The sequence below is a fragment of the Dermacentor andersoni genome, chromosome 1 (genome assembly GCF_023375885.2).
Source record: "Dermacentor andersoni chromosome 1, qqDerAnde1_hic_scaffold, whole genome shotgun sequence".
NCBI classification, from domain to species: Eukaryota; Metazoa; Arthropoda; class Arachnida; order Ixodida; family Ixodidae; genus Dermacentor; species Dermacentor andersoni.
The window spans coordinates 149579466-149603004 of NC_092814.1; the positions used below are offsets into that span (position 1 = coordinate 149579466).

At 44.4% G+C, this 23539-nt stretch overlaps 1 protein-coding gene across 1 annotated transcript in view; it reads right to left on the bottom strand.

Moving 5' to 3' along the window:
• Positions 1-9459: 9459 nt before the first annotated feature.
• The window catches only part of LOC126544846 (lipid scramblase CLPTM1L), an 80987-nt gene continuing 66907 nt past the window's right edge, over positions 9460-23539 (bottom strand). The window contains exons 15-16 of the mRNA XM_050192359.3: positions 18669-18784; positions 9460-10459 (exon numbers count right to left, since the gene is read on the bottom strand). Coding sequence (XP_050048316.1) covers positions 10378-10459; positions 18669-18784 — 198 coding nt within the window. The 3' untranslated portion in view covers positions 9460-10377. The remainder of the gene's footprint in view (positions 10460-18668; positions 18785-23539) is intronic.

Consider the following 23539-nt stretch of genomic DNA (forward strand, 5'->3'; position numbering starts at 1 on the left):
CTTATATGGATGTGGGTAACGATCTGAGGGTGTTCTTGACTGATCATCAGAATGGCTTAATCTTGTCCTGTTGTCGGTCCTCGGGAAGTCCTTTCCTCAAGATAACCTCTGAAATACAGTTTCAGTACACTAAAATGAAATGCACAGTGATTAGGCGATGGAGTTTTACCTCACAAAGCAACACAGGGAATGCGAGAGACTCCATGTTGGAGGACTCCGGGTTAATTTTCATCACCCAGTGTTCTTTAATGTGCACCCAAAGCACAGCACATCAGCATTTTCCATCCTGCCCCTACCAAAACACAGTCACTGGGGCTGCTAATTGAATCCACAACATTGTACTCAGCAGCTGAATTCTGAACCACTGAGGTGGGTAACGTCATAGCATGGGTAACATAGTCAAAACCAAACTAACCCTAACTCGTCCTGAACATAATCCAACCCAACCTGACCTAATCTCAGAAAAATTCAAGGGCCTGTGCCTATCAATTTCTATGTGGCAACAGTTTCTGGTGAGCTTTTGTCCCAGCTATCATGCTAAAAATAACGATTTTTTCCTGTGTCTGTCAAAAAAATTTGACCTTCTGTATCATTGTGAAATATATATCAACGGTACCCAAGGCATTAAAAGGTATTCCATAGCTAAGGACTATCTGTGCTCCTTAGCAATGCAACGATTCAGAAAACTTCATTCTCAACCAAATGCTGTTCTTCCTTTTCCTGGGCTGTTTATCTGCACAAAACATTCACTGCTACATAGCAAAAAGGATGGTTCCTCCAATTAAGTGCACACAATGTGGGAGATATCCCAATATACTTTGGAATTGCCTGGGCAGTCAACACGTACTTCAGTCTATACTTATTACTACCTGAAGGACCCCACAACACTGTGGCCACAAAGCTTACCATGATACTATGGCTCACCATACCGGAGGATACAGACCAACCTCAACCAAGAGATGATACTTCTCAATCTCTTGTCACGCCTTACCACCCTACGCTTACCACAGCCCTGGCATCCAGTAACCGTGGACAGGGGGCCAGAAACCAATATATGTTTTTTCTCTCCTTAATTGTCTTGTTCTATATGCCTTTTAACAACCGACAGGAATACTACTAGCATTTTCCCATCTTTTCTTTTTTGAAAAGAAGAGTGCAAAGACAGAATGATTCTAGTGCATTATGGTTGATTAGAGTGTACTAGAAATATTGTTACAGAAGGATGAAAGAAGAGAGAGGAAGAAGATCGGAGACGCTGGCTGCTGCATGTTGTTGGTGGTCAGCCGTCTTATCTAATCTGACTCATTTTGTATATATATATATTGTAAATACAATCTTGTATACTCCCAACATCCCCGCAACATATTGGTGGAGGTGCGGGGTATAGAAGATTGTATTTTCCAGTACACTATAGTTGACCACAGTATCACATGATTTCACTATACCAGTGTTGCAGCTAGAAGATATGTTTGCCGGTCTTCTGGCATAAGTCTATTATATACTAAAAATTTCTAGCAACCCACCAGAGTACAGAGCAATGTATAATTCTTCAGAGTTGTGGCTACCTCCGGTGCCTTTCAAAATGAAATGTTAGGTATCGCAGGGTGTTCACATGTTGTATTTAGGAGACATTGTGTATAGCCTTGGTGTACAGGACAAAGATAAACAGCACTTGGTTGAGTGCAGTCCTCTGAATTGTGTCCATTAAGAGAGACAGGCACCCACTGAACAAGCTATGGCCGTGTATACATAATTATCGGTGTGCCTGGACAAATCTTCACCAGCAAAATGCTTTTCTGTGTAAAGACCGGGAGGAAAAAAGAAGCTTTTTCATTCATTTCACAGCAAACAAATAAATTTTGATATGGTAAAGATTTTTTTCCTCATTGGAAAAAATTATGCCGATCCACTGCATGTTTTGTGAAATGGGTAATTAAATGCTATAAAAATACATGTGATATGCACAATTGTGTTTACTTTCACACCATGCAACACACAATCTCATGCAATGTTTATGTTTAGGCACTATACCATTCACAAGCTTTGCCGAAATGTAAACACAAAAATTGGTTGAATGCATAGTGCAAGATGTGGACACAGCTATGTCACGACGTGATAGTTCTGCGAAAATCTGCAAGGTGGAAAGAAGTAATTAACATCGCACTCTTGCCTTTACTTCAAGTTGTTGACAAATTCGACTTCGCCCTGCCATCTGCTAGCCGCCTGGTTAGCTCAGATGGTACAGCGGCTGCCCCGGAAAGGCGGTGGTCCCAGGTTCGAGTCCCGGACCAGGACAAATTTTTTTTAAACTGCGAAGCTGTTCTTTCGAGGAACCCGTATGGGTTTCCTTTGTAGCAATTTATATAACTGGGTGGATGTCTCATTTCCCTTATTTAACAGCTGTCATGTTGGTAGCGATGTATGATGCTTGTTGGGGTAAGAATACCGATGACAAGTACGTGTATGCGCCAGAGAAGTATGACACATGTCTATAGGTTTCTACACCCTTTGTTTCACAGTAGCATGTACCCAATCTGGAGGATATTGGACAAGAATGAGCACATCTGTAGTGGCACATACCCAATGGTACAAGAATAAGGTAGCGCAATGAAGAAATTAAAGAAAATCAAAGAAGCCCTTCACTATAATGTGCCATTCCATTAAATGGCCTGTGTGATTTAGGGATATCTATGAGCTGACATTATACTTACAGATTTTATGTTGTGATTTATCATTTGATTATGAAGAGGCGCATTCACACTACTTTGTTAGTCAACATTCAGTTCTATAGCTATAAACAGGAGCCTGGCTCACGTGCCTATCAGGCCCACCAATGGCCCATGCCAAATGTTGGTGAGATGCCCAAAGATAGTTTTGTTCTAAATTTTTTTCAAAAGCTATCCTCAGTGAATTTATGGGTATAAACAGTTAGGAAAAATACATATTTTGGAAATTATTTGCACATACCAAAGATAAATGAGAGTGCCCTGCACATCACATTACATCTCTTGCAGGCTCCTAAAGTGTTGTCCTGAACAGAAGTTCAAAAGTACACCTCAGAGTGTGTGACATTACATCTCTTGCAAGCTCCTAAACTGTTGTCCTGAACAGAAGTTCAAAAGTACACCTCAATTATGTGATGTGTGTTCCCTACATAGCAACAACAATGAATTAAACAAATGCTGTCTTTGCATGAAATAAAACAGAAGGAGCACTGCTGAACCAGAAAAAAAAAAAAAAAGGTAATGTGCATGTGCCTGGAAGGTTCTGTATTCGAATACAACACTGAGCACAACATCAACAGTCGGGGTTACTGTAGAGAAGGGACACATGTGCTGAACATTTTGGAACAATGCCATCTCTCTTCCTGGAAAGGTCTCAGCCAGTATACGCCTTCATAGGATACATGACCTGTGCAAAGTATAAACGGTCCCACATGATGACATCAGGCTGAAATGAATCATTCCCCTAAGTGGCTGTCCATGCTACACCACTGGTCCCCTACTAGTGTCTCCATAATGCTTGCTCATCCAACAGTGGTGTAATGGGCTCAATCTTCTGCATATTGCCTCTCATTAGGAACTGGTGTGAAGGGCTAGGCATTCCGATGTAATGCTCGCTCTTGTGTGACAGCTGTGTAGGAGGCTCCCGATTCCAGCATACCATACCCGACAAACTATGGCGTCAGATTCTTCAGGAGAATGCCTGCTGCACTGGCACAGCAGCAGTCCTCTGCTGTTGATGGGCCTCAATCTCTTCAGTATATGAATTTTACTAGTTCAAAGAGAGAGGGAAATGCTATTGCACAACATGATTTATACAGATACACCTGGCATCTGGAGTAACGACCTGAAGCTGTATTCTCAGTCGATCACTTTTGGGGATACATTCATGTTTACATGACACATGATGTCTAATTGCAGTATCGAGCATCTTCTCAGCTCGCTTATCCACTGAATGCTTACTAAAAGTGATCCGGCCAAAAGGGTCAATGAGATTATGGGCTCCTGTTTGAGGCATACTCAGCAGGAGAGGTTAGGCAATAACAGTTTTGCCACAGGCAGAAAAGAAATGTTGAACAAGTCATGCTGCTGTTGCAATAAAATAACATTACAACTATGTATATGAACCTGTACTTAACAGAATGTTTTAGCATAGCATGATCGCTACAGTGCCATGCACACGTGAGGGACCACTTGTACATATGCCAGGACCTGTGCAAGTGTTCATCCCAGCAACAGGTAACTCACTGCAATATGCTGAAAAGTTAAGAACTGTGATGTGCTGACCAAAGGAGTCAGATGCGTACATGGCAGGGAAACTGGATCTGTTCCTGCTCGAATGCACTCAACCCTTCAGACAGCCCTTCATCCAGCACTTGCAGCTTGGAGTTCCAGCAAAGTGATAGACATGCACTGGAGTGCCCATTTTAACGGTGGACCACATTGCACCAGCCATCACCTTTCACAAGAGATTAACAGAAATTGGAGAGGGGTGTCAGACACCCTGAATGCGTTGTGTATCTGCACATAACTATAATTTGCACATATGAAGCTGCCCATGCTCGCATTGCAGTAATGGACTTGGCCCCAGTGACTTTAGACCAAAGCTTTGAAATGCTATGCACCACCATATATACACTTTCTTCTTAGTTCTGCATTGGCTTCCTTGCAGACATATATGCCTTACAATGCTTGGGCATTTGTTTTTTCAGTAGCGTACACTTTTGGGAATGGTTTGTATTCTAGACCTTTCCAATAAGAGGTGTCATTGGGCACTGCCATAATCTGAGATTGACTGCTGCATGTGTGAGTAGCTGCACAAAAGATCTAGCCTTTCATTTTTGACCCTATGTAATCCATTCCTGTGACAGACTAACCTGTGTGCATGTTAATAAATGTCATGTACATCATCACAATAATAAACATAATTCCGCCACCTAGGGAAGGCTACAGCATCTGCCTTCTGTGCCTGCTAGCAAAAACACGCATGTGATGAATGCAAACAGTGGTAAGACAAAGGAAACGCACAGTGGCAAGCATGATCCCTATGCATGATTGTTGTCTGGTCATTGTCTTTTACACACTAAAGTGATAGACTTCATGGATCCCCCACCAAGTCCCATTGTAAATTTTGGTAAAGTGCTGTCTATAGAGCTCTGCTGCAATAAATCTTAAAAAGGGCTCAATAATAGAGAAGAGGGATCGAAGCAAATAAAATATTGAGACGCAATGGTAAAAGGAGGCAAGCTACTCTCCCACTGTCTTGACCAGCGCTTACAAGAGACATTTCTCCCACGCCTTATTCAATATTAAAGTAGGTGGTCCAAGTGACACATTATGTCAAGACCGCTGCCTCCTTCATTTTAAAGCTTTCTCTGCTTTTTCCCCATGGTTTGGAAACAACTTGGGCTCCTAGGTATGTGCCACTGAGTACATGGCCACTCTTGGCCAATCCCACAGAGTGGATATGTGCCACTGTGACACAATGGGCACAGAAGCTTTAACCCTTGAAGTGTTTTATTATTTTGGCCAAAGGTGACCTCATTTTTCTAATAATTTTTTATGGCTAATTTTCATACTTGACTCCATAGAAAACCCTTCTAAAGCTTTTCCAACCAATTTGCTTCATGTTTTAAGCATGAAAACAGTGAACCACTGTCAGGCGAAGTCAATGTTGTCTTGATTTTCCAAATCATCACTTTTGATAGAAGCCATGAGAAGAGTATCATAATCCTCTTCACTCGAAGAAAGCCCCTCTAATGCACCATTTTCACTATCATTTTCACTGTCAGAGTTGAGCAGCGGCTTTCTTTTGCATGCGCGACTCATGTGTGATCTGTCAGTGGCAGCGCCATTGTTCCAGATCTGCCAAATAGGTGCAAAAAGTGCGATATTCTGAAAATGCGGTCTTTGAGTGCTGACAAAGTGCTGCCATCGATGTAGTAGAAAACAAAGACCACAATAAATCCACCCCTACAGTGCTGACAAAATGGCTGCCATCTATTTTGTAGCTTATGACGGCTAAATCAATGTGACCTTTGAGGTACTGAAAAAGTGCTGACACATATATATGTAGTAAAACAAAAAGAAGAGCAAAATAAATGTGAATTTTAAACGCTGGCACTGCAGCCGTCTATTTAGTAGATGAAAAACTAATTGGACATGCCGAGTTTGTCTACATCTTTTGAAAACGGGATTATTTGCTTTGACGAGCTGAGCTTGTCCAAAACAAAATTAACCAGGATCGCATTGACAAGCTGAGCTCATCCAAAACACTTAAGTGGTTAAATATATTTACATATCTGCCATACCTCTCGGTGCATACAACTCTCATCAACATTCTACCCTCGACAAGCATCGTACATAGCCTTCGTCCTTGTGACACAGAAAGCTAACGGCTAGACGCGATGAGGCCATGTGCATATCATCCACTATAGCTGCTACCTCATAAACTCAAACAAGCTTCATGTAATTCAGATTCCAACATTGCAATGGATCTCTCTTTTTTTTTTTTCTCTCCCTTCTTTATTTGCTGCAAAACACTTTTGGTGGTAGTTTTGCTTGCTCTGCATTTTACAGGAATCCCCAAGTTGTTTGTATTGCTGCAGGCTATTTGTGCACTGCGGACTGCATGTGTGATGCAGAGGCTATGCCAGTGATGTTATACCTGCTGGCCGGCAGAGTGGCTCATCCGAGAAGCAGGACACATGGGCTTTTCTTTGAATTTTTAGCTGTTTTCATGGTGTACAGCAGTGTAATACTTAGCAGACATGATTGTCGCCACATGATTATGCACAAATTTTATCTGTTTGAAATGCCAAAAACAATTTATCTATTTTCTCCATGGTGAGAGTATGGCATTTCTGCAAGAGCCAAGGTGGGAAGAGGGGTCATGGTTGGCTTGAATATTTTTATAGTCTACGCTCGTTACAATGGACCCGCGTACAACAGACTTTTGGATATAACGGACCACATTTCAGTCTTTGTTCTACCTATTTTATTAATGCAGTGAAGTTCATTTTTAATGAACCCCGTTCTACAACGCACTAAGAAAAAAAAAAAAAACAGCCAAAAAACGACGCACACAGAAAACGCACAAGAAGACGGGAAAGAGGCTGGTTTTTTTCTTAATGCAATGCACTAATTAGCCCAACAACGTGTTTTACTACACCGCACTATTGGCTACAGCGGATGAAATTAGTGGCAATTTTTTTTCAAAATCGGGCGCATAAAACCTAATTTTGCCGTGTTGACATGGGGCAAGGGTTAGCCGACGATTGCGGCTCAATATCGCGCGCATGAGGGAGGAAAGTGGTGCGGAAATGTACCGTCTTCTTTTACGTGTGAGGCATGGGGGATGAGGGGGGATTGGGGGAGGGAGGCGAGAGGAGAGGGGTTCTACTCTGGCGGCTGCCGCTTACAGCTGCGGCCGCCGCATCTTGAAAGCGATCTGCGATGTGAACAAAGTGTGCGCCTGCGCAGGCCTCATGTTCAAAGCGATCTACGATGTGGATAAAGTGCGCCTGGTGCCAGTAGCTTCGTATGCGCTGTGCTTTCGACTTTTAGTTCGCGTTGAAGCAAGAGACAGCATGAAGGCCAATTCATTCGCTGCTGCTGTCACTCGTATCTTGCTTAATTTGCTATTGCAATCGATGCGTCGCCTTTCGGGTGAAACTGCAACTTTTTTGTTTGTTATTTACTTTGGATGTTCATCACTCACTCTTTGTAATAAAAATGTTAGGCATCACGACGAAATTTTCGGAAGTGAGGCGTTTCGTATATTACAGACTTCGGATAAAACGGATTGTGGGTAACACATACTTTTGTTGATTAGGGTCTGTTGAAACGAGAGTCTACTGTATTGCATCTGAATGCAATAAATGCCTTACATTTTGTCATGCATCTTGTCTATTTATAGAGCATATATTTTATACAAGTTTTTTGCATGAAACTCTCCTTCATTTCGATTTTTACCAATTTTATGCACAATAGGCTTTGCATACTCATGCTAATTTTTGTGTGCTCCTGCTGCTTGAACCTCTGTAGTTTGAAGCTTTTAATGAATGAAGATGGGGAAACAGTTAGTGCATATAACTTTTGGCATGTACCTATCAGACATGAAGTGCTTATGTTAAATAGAATGTATAGTTCCCTGAAAGGATAATGACAAACTGTCCCAACGCAAAAGTGCATGCAAAGGTATAGTCACAGGGGGATGACTCGGATCAGCTTGGATACAGATTTAGAAAACATTTACTATACGCAGTAAATGCTCAACTTGCTTGTGCACAGTGAATCTTAGTGTTGCATTTGGCCATATTTACATACCCTGCACCTGCTGGGAAGACATAGCGACGCAGGCATTGCAGTCCTGCTGACTAAATTAACTCCAGTGCACTGCCATGTTAAGACACAGTGTATAAAGTGACTTCTGCTGAAGCAAATCTTGAGGAAAGGGGCAATGATTTAATTTAGCCCCAACCAGAGAGTTAGGTCGTTGCCGATGAATGCACATAAAGTCCCATATCTGGGCACACACAGCAGTATTTTGTGGTTAAAAAACTTTACACAAATACCAAATTTTCTATATTAATGTTAATTGTTTAACTGCCCTTGAGGAGAAGTTGGTTGGCTATAATTAAGGTGGGAAGGCTGAATTCAGGTCATGTGCTTAGTGCAAATTGCTGCTCTTATGAGTAAACAAATAAATGAACACTTAGAGAAAACTACAAGGTGAAATCAGTACACTAGTGGATGAAACTTGTGAAAAAATTCATGTTTAACCAGACTGATCAAGTTAATTTAGGAAGCCTTCTATTAGCTCCAAACTTCTAAAGATGACAAGCCTGAACACAAATTGCCTGTTTCCACACATTTGAGATTAAATTTGAGGCTACAGATTTCACAATTAACATCCCCTTAATTGCATAGTCCTCCCTCTCCAACTGATTTTCTTGGCTACGAGGTTAACTAGCACAGAACAACTGAATAAGTTACTAAGGGTTGGGAATTTGAGTTTGCGGGGCCAAGTTGGGACAAGTTGTCTCTTTTATTCCTTCTTGTGTTCCCGTTTTAGTAACATTATGTCTCACATTTATTCATTAAGTTTCATTATGTTCACGTTTCAGTAACGCTAACTAGCATCCCTGTTTTTATCACAAAACATACAATACTTTCTGCCATATAATATTATGTAATGAAAAATTCAGGCACTGCTAGTTTCCAGAGACATGATCAGCTCACTGCCAAGGAAAACAACAGTTGCTGTTCGTTCAGTGGTCCTTTGTTCAAATAAGCTAAGAGAGAATTGCCATGTTCTCTGTTCAAATCACCTCATAGTGAATCATCATGCAGACAGAAATTAGCTTTCATATTGTAGAAATTGGCTTTTGTACGAATATAATATAGGTATTCTGAGTTTACCACAATCACTCCACGCCCACAAACAAACAAACAGTCTGAGCAACAATTCATTTTATTATTCCAATTCAATACACCAGCCATAAACCTTACAAAATTTCAAGTTTCATGGATAAAAATGATAACATGCTGAAAGACAATTTCTAAGTGCCAGTGTGAATGCAAGTTACCTGCACCCTAACTTTGCAGACAAACATGAAGCCCTATAACCATCTTGCACTAATACTAACAGGTCACCCTCTTACGAATTTTCCACTAATTACTATACTGACTGAACCAGTTATTTAAGTGACATAAGTGTTTGCTCTTTTTAATTCTGCATGAGTTAAAACAGTTTATTTTTCTCTAGCAACATTAAAATAAACCATGCTGTTTTCATTCTATAATGAGAGAGAGTATTTTAAATCTACTGAGTGTGCATATGGCATGCGCTGATCACGCTGACACCAACAAGATCTCTCACCTTCTTTTTTTTTTTTGCTAGAATACAGTATCAAGGTATTCAAAGATACCAAAACAAAACTATAGTGCACTTGCAGCATGCTATGCCTGCATGACACATTCTTCACTTTCCTGCTCACAAAGCACTATGTCTATGAAGAAAAAGAAATACTAATTTGTTTTCAATGAAGTACCAAAGTACGGCACTGGTTAGGTACGTCCAAATACCACAAATATTATTGAAGCTTTTTGGCCAGTCTTCCAAATGTGATAGTGAAACTTTCAGCCAACATGTTTTTTGCAAACCTACCACACATGACATTTTCAAAGGTAAAATCATTGTTAAGGTCCAGCTTGAAAGTAGAGTGAACACATTGCAATAAAAAGGTGTTCTGGCCTCAGAGAAATGGAATGTGGAGTGTCCCTTGATGTCAGAGAACACAATAAAGGGTTTTGGACAGGCCCATGGACTATTTTGCAGGCTGTGGTCCATGCGCAGTGAATGCAAGATGGCTCATTCCTTTTTCGGCTTCTCTGGTGATTTGTCAAAGCTTTCCCCAAATTCATTCACACGGCTCTTATCCACAGGATACAACCTTGCAGCAATTCAAAGGAGAAACAAGTAATCAGACAATTTCAAGATATGCATCCATTACACAATTGATGAAGCAACTAAATCAACTACACTAACAAGGTACAACTAGCAGGAGAAAGGACACAACAATGGGCTGATAACTTTAGAAAAGTCAGCGCCACTTGTGGTGCCAAGGACATTATGGGAATTTTGAGGGTCAACTTTCATATTGAAAGCCACGTGTTGCACAGCTAAGATATTGTGGCCGCCGTAGGGCCCTGCGATGAGCCCTCTCGCCATCGAAACACTTGAACAACTGTGTGTTCTGATTGGTCTTTCCGGGTGAAATAGCTTCAGGCATGTGGGTGTGGCAACATGAGCAAGCTTGGGCTCACACTTCAAACAGGCATGAAATGTCTCGTGCTGTCTACATATGCTGGCACTATGCATAGAAATGTGTAGAGTCAGCAGTTGACTTTTTTTTTTTCATGGGCTCTTCAGCTATACTAGCTGACACAGGCACTGTTTCGCGAGAACTGTCTGAGAAGTTGTCTGCCCCCAAAACGCGTGAAAGGCTTGTAAATATGATCAGACAGCTGCTGTTATAAATTGGGGTTGTGCAGCATTTTGTTAAACAGTGTGCTCTCATGCGCTCTTAAAGGTAAAAAGCACACTTGCAGGAACCTCGTAGCTGTTACCAGTATACACCAAGGTGTATTTTTCAGCACACGCTTGCTTGGAAGAAAGTGCGAGTGGCAGGCAATGTTTACATGTAATCTGTTGGTGGCCTCTGGCAACTTGTCAAAAACGTGTTAAAAGACACATTCACAGATATCCATCCAAAATAACATTTTCCATATTCTAATTGGCATGAGGCATATTTCAGTGCATAACACACACTGGGGCTAAAAGCCCCAGAAGGAACTGTTTATGGGCCAAATTGCTTTAGACCTGATTACTGTCAGAATTTCTACTATAGACAGCCGAAATGCAATGAAGTGGTAGTGTACATAAAACTTCATGTCCTGATGGAGTGCCACTGTCCTCTCAGCAGTAGGTTGGGGCTGTGTGTTTCATGGATTTAGCAAAAGCAGGTCACGACTCGCGAGCTTCGCTGCATACACCAGGCAGGCTAAAAGTGGGCACTGGGGCACAGATGCACTTGGTGCAATGATTTGTGCACTGATTGCACAGGGATGTGATGGCTGCAGAACACAGATGGAATTTTGTGGCCACTTGTGCTATGCTTATCTTTCTAACCTGTTCTGCTATGGTTAGCTAAGACGGTAGAAGAAAGGCTTGACTCCAGTTAGACGAGGCACATCCTATGCGGGTGGCTTCTAGTGAAGCAAATGACGAAGCACCTTCCCTCAAGATTTCCATAATGCCCAAGCGGCAGCCCTCAAGGACGTGTCTTTTTCTAAAGTCATCAATTGGAGCTGTATGGTTTATTGCCTGGAGAAGCATCATACTATAATAGTGGTGCTTTTTCACAACTGCACCACTAATAAACTACATGGGTATAGGTCACCTTGTCATCCTGTCCTATTCTTGCTTGTTGTCCTGCATTATCACTGTAGATTGTAACTGCTCTGCTCCAACTGGTCGAAATGTGCACCGTTTTATGCTATTGGATAAAATCTCGTGGGCTGGTACCTTACAGGGGCATAGCAAGGGGGGGGGGGGGGTGCTTATGGGGCTTCAGCCGCCCCCCCCCCCCCGAAATTTTTTCGTGGTGTCATGCGCCGCCGACCAAAACAACTCCCGGCGCCGGAAATCATGCTAGATTTTGTCTAGAATGTCCTTTTCACGCTCGAAAAGACATTTTAGAGCGAACATTGTGAAAGCGGGATGGATTTCGCGCCACCGCCCATGCATCGGGACTCGCATATCGTAACGCAAGGAGCCCCATCGAACACAAAGTTTCAAGGACGTGTTTGATGGTGAGCATGCTCGTCACAGCATCTCGCGGAGGCTGCGGAATCTACGGAGCACTTGGATTTCAATTCTGAAACCTTATTCGTATAAAGTTCTCATAATCTTTTGATGAAAAAGGTGCATTGACATTTCCAAAGTCGTGCTTTAGATTTTCAATTCCGGAAATTTGTGGTTTTAATGCTGTTATAAACATTTGACGCCAAAGCTGCATTGACTTTTCTAAAGTCGTACATCGGACCATACAGACAGACATGCCAAGTCAACACGCTGTCACACAAGTTCACAAAGCATGCAGCAAGGTCCGATGAGACGAAGCGTTGTGTTGGTTCATTTGTGCCGTCATGTCACAGAAAGGAATATCAACATCTTTTTCCCCTGCGTCAAATCATCCATGTTAAGACACTAAAGCCAGCAAAGGTAACTAAGTTCTTATTTATTTTTCTATTTGGACCTTCATTCGCGAGGACACATTGAGCCTCTTTTTCTTCTCTCTCTCTCTTTTTTTTTTTGTTCTCGCTACCCGCGGGCTGCCGATCTAGCCAGAGCGCATGCGTTTTTCTCGTGCTGCATGGACCACCGTGAGGCGCACTTCGATGGCGCGTTCGTTTTTCTCTGGCCGACTGGATTTTCGCATGGCAGAGTTTTGGACGCTTTCTGGCTAGCAGACGAGAAAAATAAACAATGCATTGTCGCTCGTCGCCAGCACTGTGGGGACTTGACGGATTGCAACGCGTTCGCTTGAGCGCAACCTCTCCGTAAAATTTTGTCTCACCGGTGTAGGATACCGAGCAGTATGCGTGTGGTTCTCTGTGGACCAAGCGTCTCATGTTTTCTTTGATATTTTTTCGGTAGCCACACTAGGTGCCCAAAGTAGGCACTCGATTGTAGCCAACATGCTTTCCTTCGCGTTATATTATTTCGGCGCCCCCACCCCACAAAAGAAAAAAAAAAGACATTGTTGCAGCGCAGCGAATCGTCGCATGGTGAAAGTTAGATTTTGTTGCTTCTTTTGCAGAAAGTAATGAGCCACTGGACGCTCCAGTTGCCGGAAACTCTTATTATATTATTGCGATAGCAGCTATATGGAGACTCCAGGCGCATTCCTGGGCCGCTATTTTGTAGCGATGCCTTATGCCTTATTCCATGCTCTTCTTATCATCCACCACACACGGCCGCCTGATCCCGTTCATATTGTGGGCAGACCGTCGCTCTGACCACTGGCCAAGCGAGAAAAGCCTGAAAAAGCATAGAATCGAAAAAGGCATCGCTACAAAATACCGGCCCTGCCGTCGCCGTCTTGTTCCGTATAAAGTCCAAGGGCGATAACGTCGTGACCGCGCGCCGCATGCTGTATGTGCGAGTGAAAGCGTAAGGGGGGGGGGGGGGCGGCATGGGTGAGCCGATGATGGTGACTCAGTCTTGTGTGCGCAAGGGAGAAAAGCGGGGAGGAAGCGCACCGCCTTCCGTCGCACGCGATACATCGGGGGAGTGGAGGGAGGGGAGGGGGCTGTGATCTGTGAATCTGTGGTTGCACAACATATTTTTTTTTCCGTGTTGGAGGCATCATATATCGTGCCTTTTTCTTAGATACGTAGATTTATTGGAGACTTATACGTATATTGAAATATCTTGTTGCGAGGTTTTGTGTATATGCGCAGTGAACTTTGTTTCCAGTGACACTTTTTTGCCCTTTATTAAACTGTATCTTCACTTTTGTATATTCCATTGTATCTTCGCATTTCTAATGTACGAAGGCGAGTGAAATGAAAGTGAGCCAACCCACCCCGCGCAATAATTGTTCGGTCCATTATCTGCGAGGCATGCACGTGACACAAAGGCATCTCTCTATTACAAAAGTGACACGCAGGTGTGAGTATCAAGGTTGTTTAATGCTACCATACACTGGGTTGAACATAGTTGCGTGACATAATGGACACTCCAAAAGTTGAACAGCGTAGTGTGGTGGGGTCTTTGACAGATGACGATGTTTCCCAAAAAGAAATCAGTCGCCGTATGGCTGGCGTGTGCGTTGTACATTGCACTTCAATGGCAACTGTGAAGCATTGGGGCAAACAGTTCAAAGAAGGACGTGAAAGCTGCAAAGACGATCCATGGCCGGGCCAAAGCCACCGTGCAATCACCCGCAATCACCCCCAGCAAAGGCTGATTAGACAAGAACAGAGGGCAAGCATCCATGAATTGGCAGGGCGTGTGACCATCAGTCACGGTTCGGGTCACACCATAATTCATGAACATCACCGTTATTGGCTCTTGTGTACGCAATGGATGCCCAAGATTTTGAACCATCGCCAGAAGACGGAAAAGTTCAGCGCTGCAGTGACTCATATAATCTGGTATCACGATGAGGGTGACGACTTTTTGTCTGCAAATGTGACCGGGGACGAATCATGGTGCCGCTACTACTAGCCTAAAATATTACGGCAAAGCTTACACTGGAAACATTTGAATTCACCACTCCTAAGGAAAGCAAAGGCCGTCATTTCTGCGGGAAAGTTGTTGACTTTCTTTTCGATTGTCAGGGGCCATTATTGATCGAATTTGCTAAACCTGTAGAGACTATCAATTGTTTCCGATATTCTGAAACGTCTGATCGGCTGCGTGTCGAAATCAAGAACAAACGACGTGGAAAATTGAGCAATGGGATCATCTTGCTCCCTGACATTGCCCGACCCCACGTCGCTGATGTGGTTAATACAAAACTGGCAAAATTCAAGTGGGAAACGCTGCAACATCCGCCATACAGCCCAGACCTGTCGCCTTGCGACTTCCACATTTGGGAGCGTATGAAAAAACTGCTCAAGGGAACCAGATTCGTGTCGGACGATGACGTAGAGCCAGTTACAGATTTTTGAAGTAGCAACCCAAGGAGTTTTATCAGACGGGAATTACGCGACTGGTTAGTCAGTGGGACAAATGTCTAAATGCTCATGGAGACTATTTTAAATAATGTACCCCGTTGGTCATATGTTTGCATTGGTTCACTTTGATTTGACTCGCCCTCGTATATTTTACAGAACTCCTGCTTTTTATATGTGCTCTCTGTTTCGACTATAATTTCGGAGCAATTACTTGCAATCCACGACCGGTGACAGCTGCTGCTGCGCAATACATTCTAATAAAGGACAGCCTCATTTAGCTTTTCCCTGGTTGTTGCATATGTACAAAAATGTAAACAAGGTTATTGAAGGACACAGAGAGTGAGAGAGAGATGCAAATGAGAGAAAGGCCAGGCGGCAAACAAATTTTCATTAAAATATTTGTTATCAACTTGTACATGTCATAACCTTTACATTTTTCGTCTCAGAGGCATGCACTGCTTTGCTTGTTTCAAACTGATATAGTTGTAAAGTTCGTGTGACATTTGCTTTACTTATTAAATATACAGAAAACATGGAAGCATTGATATCAGTTATTTCGGGCACAATTTTGAGACCTAGGAGTATATTCTTCTATGAAAAATACATATTTTACTTGACAGTGTGTAGTGTTCAAGAATTCGTTTGCAGCATCTTTTGCAATGGCAACGCAGTTATTATTAATGTTTATTGTATTTCAACCCTTGACTATTTCTATAAAGAGGAGGCCGAGTTACAAAGTGAGCCCCCCCCCCCCGAACGAAATTTCTGGCTACGCCACTGGTACCTTATGCTAACTAACCTGCACGTCAAAGCTAGCCTCTAGCCATTTGTGACAACAATATTTAGAGCCCATGCTTACTGGTACTTGAAAATATAGGCTGCATTTACAATTGTGCTGGTAATTATCATGTACTCAAGCTGTAACCTAAAGAAGGCTTTCCATTTAGTACCCCACACGCAGTACGAAAGCCTATACAATCAACGACCGATTTTCCAGATGCCCGATAACTTGGACAGCTTCGCAGCACCACCATGTACTCTATAGAGTCAATAGACAAGAACCCTTTGCTGTATGATTTTCCGGACTTTTTGTCATGACTGCAGGTCCGAAACGGCACTAATAAAAGCTAGCACCGCTGCCATTTTGATTATCTCACCGTTTCGAACCAGCGCTCTCGCATGCGGGTCCACTTGCAGCCCTAGTCACCACCGCGGCAATGCTAGCTAGGCCTAGCTGCTTCGACATTCGCTATTAAGTGTCTTGCCGTTCGGTGCTGTGTTTTTCATTGAAAGAATTCGCTGCTGTCAGCATTTCCTATAGGTAATTACTATCGCTAATCCTAACGGTGTACATGCAAGACATCTCTTAGCCTTGTAATATCACTGAATTCAGAGATTATGCATTCACAAAAAATTAAAAATTAGCAAAAGGCCAAACATTATTCTGCTTGAGAATGTGCAATTTGCCTGGATGCAAGTGTCTCTACATAGCACCTCAAGATCAATCCACTGAGCCTTAGCAGATAAAAGCCATGCCAGAAAAGTAAAATGGAGCTTTGGCCAGAAAAGAGAAGGCTACAAAGGTTCAACGTGAATTATTCTAGTTCACAACAAGCATAACATATGAAATTTGTTTCAATAAATAGTTGGCACACAATGTTAGCTACAATGTGAAGTCCTCACTGCCACACGCAACTCGCAAAGCAAATGAGTATAGTATCTGCATAGCATGCTTCCCAATGAAAAGCTGTGTGCATGTATAGAGTGCATGCTGCCGTACAAGGAGAAGGAAAAAGGAACAACTTTTACACCATAGTGTAAAGGTGAAAAGAGCAAATGCAGACATTTTCAGAAAGAAGAAGAAAAACAAAAAAAACAATTTCGACACCTTGTTCCAAGGTATTCTAGTCTTTTTGCAAAATTATTGACAACCAGGTTCGTCATTATTGTGCTAATTTTTCCGCCAGCTTACAGACGCCCGTCATTCAATAGGGCCAAGGGTGACAGTGGCACTACTGAATTTTCTTGTGGCATTCTGCAGCTTTTTCTTTCACAGCTTCTTCATAGACAAGCTGCATGTTCGTAAATAAATGTGGTGCTAACAGAGAGTAGAAAAAATGCAGATGCCTACACTGACTACCCATGTCTTCTTTGCTAACCATCCAAGTGAATGATAATCCCTGGCAGATAACCTTTGAAAACTTGTGCCAATGTATTGATCCCATCTTTTGACAAGTCATGTGACAAGGATGGTCATTTCTTTCATCTATACAAAAAGTGATGGCAGAACGTCTGCGATGCTCACATTTTGTCTACATTGACGCCCTGGAAAACAGCTACCTAAGCACACATGACCGTCCGGCTTTCGTAGAACTTCTTTAGGGAGGAGCATTTCCGGTTTTATTTGTTTCTAGAAAATCCGGTTAATGTAGGGATATGCAATACATAAACAGCTTGCAACAATGTGAGTAGTGGTGTGCAAAGGAACACACAAATGCACAGTATGTTGTGTTTCTTATCTGTAGTGATACAGTGCACAGCCATCTTACTAGCAAAGGGAGATGATGGTGTCATCATGTTAGCTAGTAAAACCTTTGCACAAATGCCCATTTGAAACTAGTAATTGTTGATAACAATGATGTCATGCTACATTTCAATCTCAATGCACAGTGCCAAAGTTTATTCTGACAGGTACATTGTTAGGACCCTTTCAGACATCAGCAAGTATAAAATGAACTGCAAGATTTACTAAACATGAAACTGCCATATTTGCAGCATGTGGTAACTGGTGCACTGTCAACATATTGCCATAGTCTGTTAACAGGTGGTGAGGATGAATGCACTCATTTTTGCTAATCATGCACAGAATGCCCACAATGGTATAGTGAAGTGGAGGTTTTTAGATTAGATTATATTCTGGGGTTTTAAGTGCCAGAACCAGGATATGAGAGGAGGTTCCATCACTCGCAGTTCCACATGTTGTCTTTGTAACACACGCTAAGATAGAAGCATAACTGCACAGCATAATTCTCAATGACTGGCTGTGACTGAACGTTCATAGCTAGTCTATTGCCAGGAACCCTCCACTATCATGGCCTCAATCTTTCAGTTTTTGTTATTATTTCTTGTTGGTTGAAATCAAAACAGCAGCAACATATAACAGTCACTCTGTGGGACGCTAAGAAATGCAGCACAAAGAGCATTGTGCTGCATTTTGTGTGCTGCACTTCAACCAATGTGAAAAAGTGAAATGGTCCACTATAATTAAGAATTCTTTGTGATAAGCCTATGAGCAACTAAACCAAGGTCCCCAAACTGCTCAGCTTATCAGATAATTTGAGTTCACAGAGTTCACACTACAGGAAATCTATCTACTGTAGAAGGATGTCACCATAGTGACTTCAGACAACTTACCATCTCTGGTATAAATAGACTAGGAATACTGCATCATCTCTGAAGCAAGCCACCCTATGAGCTGTTGGCATTGTAATGAGGAATGCAAACAGGTCATCAATGAAAGTATTAAATGCCTGCAAAGAAATGAACAAAAAAAAGTTTAGCAGCAGAGTAGAAAATCTGCACTGATATTTTGGAAGTAATCACTTAAAAAAAATTTTAAAAGGAAAGTGATTCTTTTTCAACCCCTTTCCTTTTATTATTGTTTCTTTTCTCATACATATTGTTACGAGTAGAAAGACACAGACGAAAGAGGCTATTTACAGGCTATTTACACTGGACTGAAGCCAGAGCGCCAGGCCGACATTCACTCGCGCCAAGGGCACAGACCCACTTCGTCGTCGTTCTCGCGGCGGCTCGTCTCTCGGGTATCTACCGATAATACCGTAATACTACCCCCCGGCGGCAAAAGCGCCATCACGGTGCTTTTAAATATCCAAGGCACGTGGAGAGTTGTAGGGCTTGAGTCGGGTGACGTGGACAATGTCACTAGTCACACCGGAGGACGTAGTGGGCGTGGCTAGAACAATTTCATAGGTGACATCGGTCACTTGGCGGAGCACGCTATATGGGCCGGTATAACAGGAAAGCAGTTTCTCACAAAGGCCAACTTTACGCGATGGTGACCAAAGCAACACGAGGGTGCCGGGCGCAAAATGGACATCACGGTGACGGAGGTCGTAGCGTCGCTTCTGTTTGTCTTGAGAGACTTGTAGACGAACGCGCGCAAGTTGACGAGCATGGTCAGCACGGGCGATTGCATCACGGGCATAAGCGCTAGTTGAAGCTGTGGTGGACGGAAGCACGGTGTCTAGTAGTAGCGTCGGTTCGCGGCCATACAAGAGGTAAAACGGGGGAAAGCCGGCAGTTTCGAGACGGGAAGAGTTGTATGCAAAGGTAATGTAGGGAAGAGCCCAGTCCCAGTCACTGTGGTCGTCTGAAACGTATTTGGATAGCATGTCGGTAAGGGTGCGGTTCAAACGCTCAGTGAGGCCGTTCGTTTGAGGGTGGTAGGAGGTAGTAAATTTATGCTGAATGGAGCAGGCCCGCATGATGTCGTCAATGACTTTCACCAAAAACGTACGGCCATGGTCTGTTAGCAATTGATGCGGAGCACCATGCATCAAAATGATATCATGTAGAAGGAAGTCCGCAACGTCAGTTGCGCAACTGGTCGGAAGAGCGCGGGTTACGGCGTAGCGGGTCGCGTAGTCAGCCGTGACTGCAACCCACTTGTTTCCTGATGTAGATTCTGGAAATGGGCCGAGAAGGTCTAAGCCAACACGATGGAAGGGCTCGGCAGGGATGTTGAGCGGCTGCAGGTAACCAGCGGGGGGCTGGGAAGGCTTCTTGCGTTGTTGGCAAAGTTCACAAGCGGCGACGTAACGTCGTCGGAACGGGCAAGGCCTGGCCAGAAAAAACGGCGACATACACGGTCATAGGTTCGAGATACGCCAAGGTGTCCTGCCGTTGGTGCGTTGTGGAGCTCTTCTAGAATGGTTGAGCAGAGGCGTTTAGGTATGACAAGTAGGAACTCAGAGCCGTCTGGATGAAGGTGGACAAAGCGGCGTAGAGTGGCGTCAGCCTGAGAGTGTTCAAAGCGGTCAATGAGTCCTCTGATGTTGGCGTCATGACGTTGTTCGTCGGCGAAATGAAGCAGCTGCGACACAGAGAATACACAAGCAGCACTGGTAATATTGGAGGAGTCAGGGTCGTCAACAGGGTAACGCGACAGGCTGTCAGCGTCTTGGTGCAGGCGGCCAGACTTGTAGACCACAGAATACGAAAATTCTTGTAGTCTCAAAGCCCATCGACCAAGCCGGCCTGTAGGATCGTTTAGGGATGAGAGCCAGCGAGAGCATGATGGTCAGTGACTACGGAAAAAGGGCGACCGTAGAGGTAAGGATGGAACTTCGCAACCGCCCAGACTACAGCAAGGCATTCTCGTTCCGTAATGGAATAGTTGCGCTCCGATGGTGTGAGGAGGCGGCTTGCATAAGCAATAACGCGATCCTGGCCACGCTGACGCTGGGCTAAGACGGCACCTACGCCATGATCGCTGGCATCTGTACGCAATTCTGTAGGGGCATCAGGGTCGAACTAGGTGAGAATGGGTGGTGAGGAGAGAAGAGTGACGAGATGAGAGAAGGCGGCGGCTTCTGCAGTACCCCACGAGAATCGTACGTCCTTCTTCAAAAGATTAGTAAGGGGTCTAGCAATTGCTGCAAAATCTTGAACAAAACGACGAAGTACGAGCATAGCCCGACAAAACTTCGAACGTCTGCGGCTGTCTTCGGAACCGGGGAGTCCCGGACAGCGCGAGTTTGAGTTTTGTCGGGACCAGGCTGTACTTTGGAAGCATCAACGAGGTGGCCCAGAACAGTAATTTGGCGGTGGCCGAAACGACATTTTGACGAGTTAAGTTGCAGATTCGCCTTTCGAAATACGTCAAGTATAGCTGTTAGATGCTCAAGGTGAGTGTCGAACGTGGGCGAGAAGACGATGACGTCGTCGAGGTAGCAGAGACAAGTGGACCATTTGAAACCATGGAGCAAGGAGTCCATCATACGCTCAAAGGTGGCAGGGGCGTTGCATAATCCAAACGGCATTACTTTAAATTGGTATAGGCCATCAGGTGTGATGAACGCGGGTGACAGCAATCTGCCAGCATCCAGAATGAAGATCGATAGAAGAGAAATAGCTGGAACCGTGGAGGCGGTCAAGGGCGTCGTCTATATGTGGGAGCGAGTAGACATCCTTCTTAGTAATGTTGTTCAGATGGCGGTAGTCTACACAGAAGCACCACGTGCCATCCTTCTTTTTAACCAACACTACAGGTGACGCCCAGGGGCTCGAAGAAGGCTCAATGATGTTTTTGTCTAGCATTTTGTTGACTTCGCTTTGAATTACTCGGCGTTCCAATGCAGAAACTCGATACGGTCATCGGTGAATAGGAGTAGCATCGCCAGTAAGAATCCGATGCTTGACCGCGAGCGTCTGGCCTAAAGGGCAATCGTCGAAGTCGAAAATATCTCTGTAGGACGATAATACTTGGTAAAGGTCTTCAGCCTGCGCAGAAGACAGGTCCGTCGCAACCATTTTCTGTATCTTGGAATCAGTGGCCGAGGCTGGCACGATGGGCCTGCTAAGCTCGCAAGAAGCGTCGGTTCATAACGCTGCCACGTGATGGTCGCCGAGACAATCAATGTTGGCAAGGCAAATACCTTGCGGTAGAATTTGCTTCGCCAATCCAAAGTTAAAGATAGGTATGCGAGTGCGGTTCGCAGTAATAGTAAGTATACTGTGAGGCATGGTAACGTCATACTGTAGCGGAATGTCGGGCAGAGGAGTGACGAGGTACTCGCCATCAGGGACTGGTGGGGAAGACAAGAGTTCAATATAGGCTATTGATTTTGGCGGCAAGCGAATAAAGCCGGTGGGGCGTAGGCGGCACTGGGGTGCGTCAGAAGGTTCTGCGAGAATCGGCAACTCAAGGCAAAGGGTACTGGCAGAGCAGTCAATAAGAGCAGAATGCGCGGAGAGAAAATTGAGGCCGAGAATGAGGTCTTGGGGTAATGAGCAATCACGGTGAAGAGGACAGGAGTGTGGCGGCCGGCGATGCTAACACGTGCCGTACACATGCCGATGATAGGCACAGTACCGCCATCCGCAACGCGAACGACGCGTGCCGACGCTGGTGTGAGGAGCTTGTTCAGTCGTCGTCGGAAAGCAGCACTCATAATAGAAAGATGTGCCCCTGTATCGATGAGTGCCGTGACAGGATAGCCATCAACGTCAACGTCAAGAAGGTTTTGGTTAGTGTTTAACGTGAGCAGAGGATTTGAGGGCAGTGTCGACAACGCAGCTTCACCTGCAGAAGCTGCAGTGCCTAGTTTTCCGGCTGGGCCCGGGAGGCGATAGGCGGCGAAGAGAAGCGGCGGGGTTGGGGCGAACGAGACTGACGGCGTCGAGGTGAGGGCGAGCGGCTGTAGCGGAGGTTCGGAGCAGGGGCATCAGCGGCAGTGGGTTCATGGCGGGTGGCACAGGGAACAGAAGGTCCAAAGGTGCGGGAATAAGTGGCGGCGTATGTCCGAGGAGGCGGTGGCCATCGGTTGCGGCAGTGACGAGCGATGTGGCCGATGCAACAGCAGTGGAAGCAGATTGGTCTGTCATCAGGGGTACGCCATTCGGACGGGTTGCGGTGAGATGTGGTAGAAAAGGACTGTCGGGGACGAGGAGGGCCGGTAGAGAACTGGGGAATGCTGGGTGTAGATGTTGAACACACACCCATGTTCAGACCCATGTTCTCAAATTGCTGCCTGACTACGGCCTGAATCATGGCAATCGTGGTTGCTGGCGGATTGGGGGGCGTCGTGGAGAAAGTTGGCGAACAGGCGGCCTCGAGCTCGCAGCGAACAATACGGGTGACATCGTCACAGGTGGTGGCCTGACGCGGTCGATCCTCATACGTCGACGTAGCAGCGGTGTTGGGTAGCTGCGTGATGTAGTGCGTGATACGGCGGCTCTTGGCTTGTTCAAGGCGACGGCATTATTTAATGATGGCGTCGATTGTCGAGATGTTGCCGAAAACAAGCAAATTGAAAGCGTCGTCGGCGATGCCTTTTAGAACATGGGACACTTTATCTGATTCAGACATACCATCATCAGCTTTGCGACATAGAGCCAAGACGTCGAAGATGTATGAAACGTATGGCTCTGTAGATGTCTGAACACGAGACGCAAGAGCCTTTCTCGCGGCAACCTTGCGGCCAATGGGGTCGCCGAACAGTTCCCGTAGCTTTTCTTTGAAAGTGTCCCAACTGCTTATC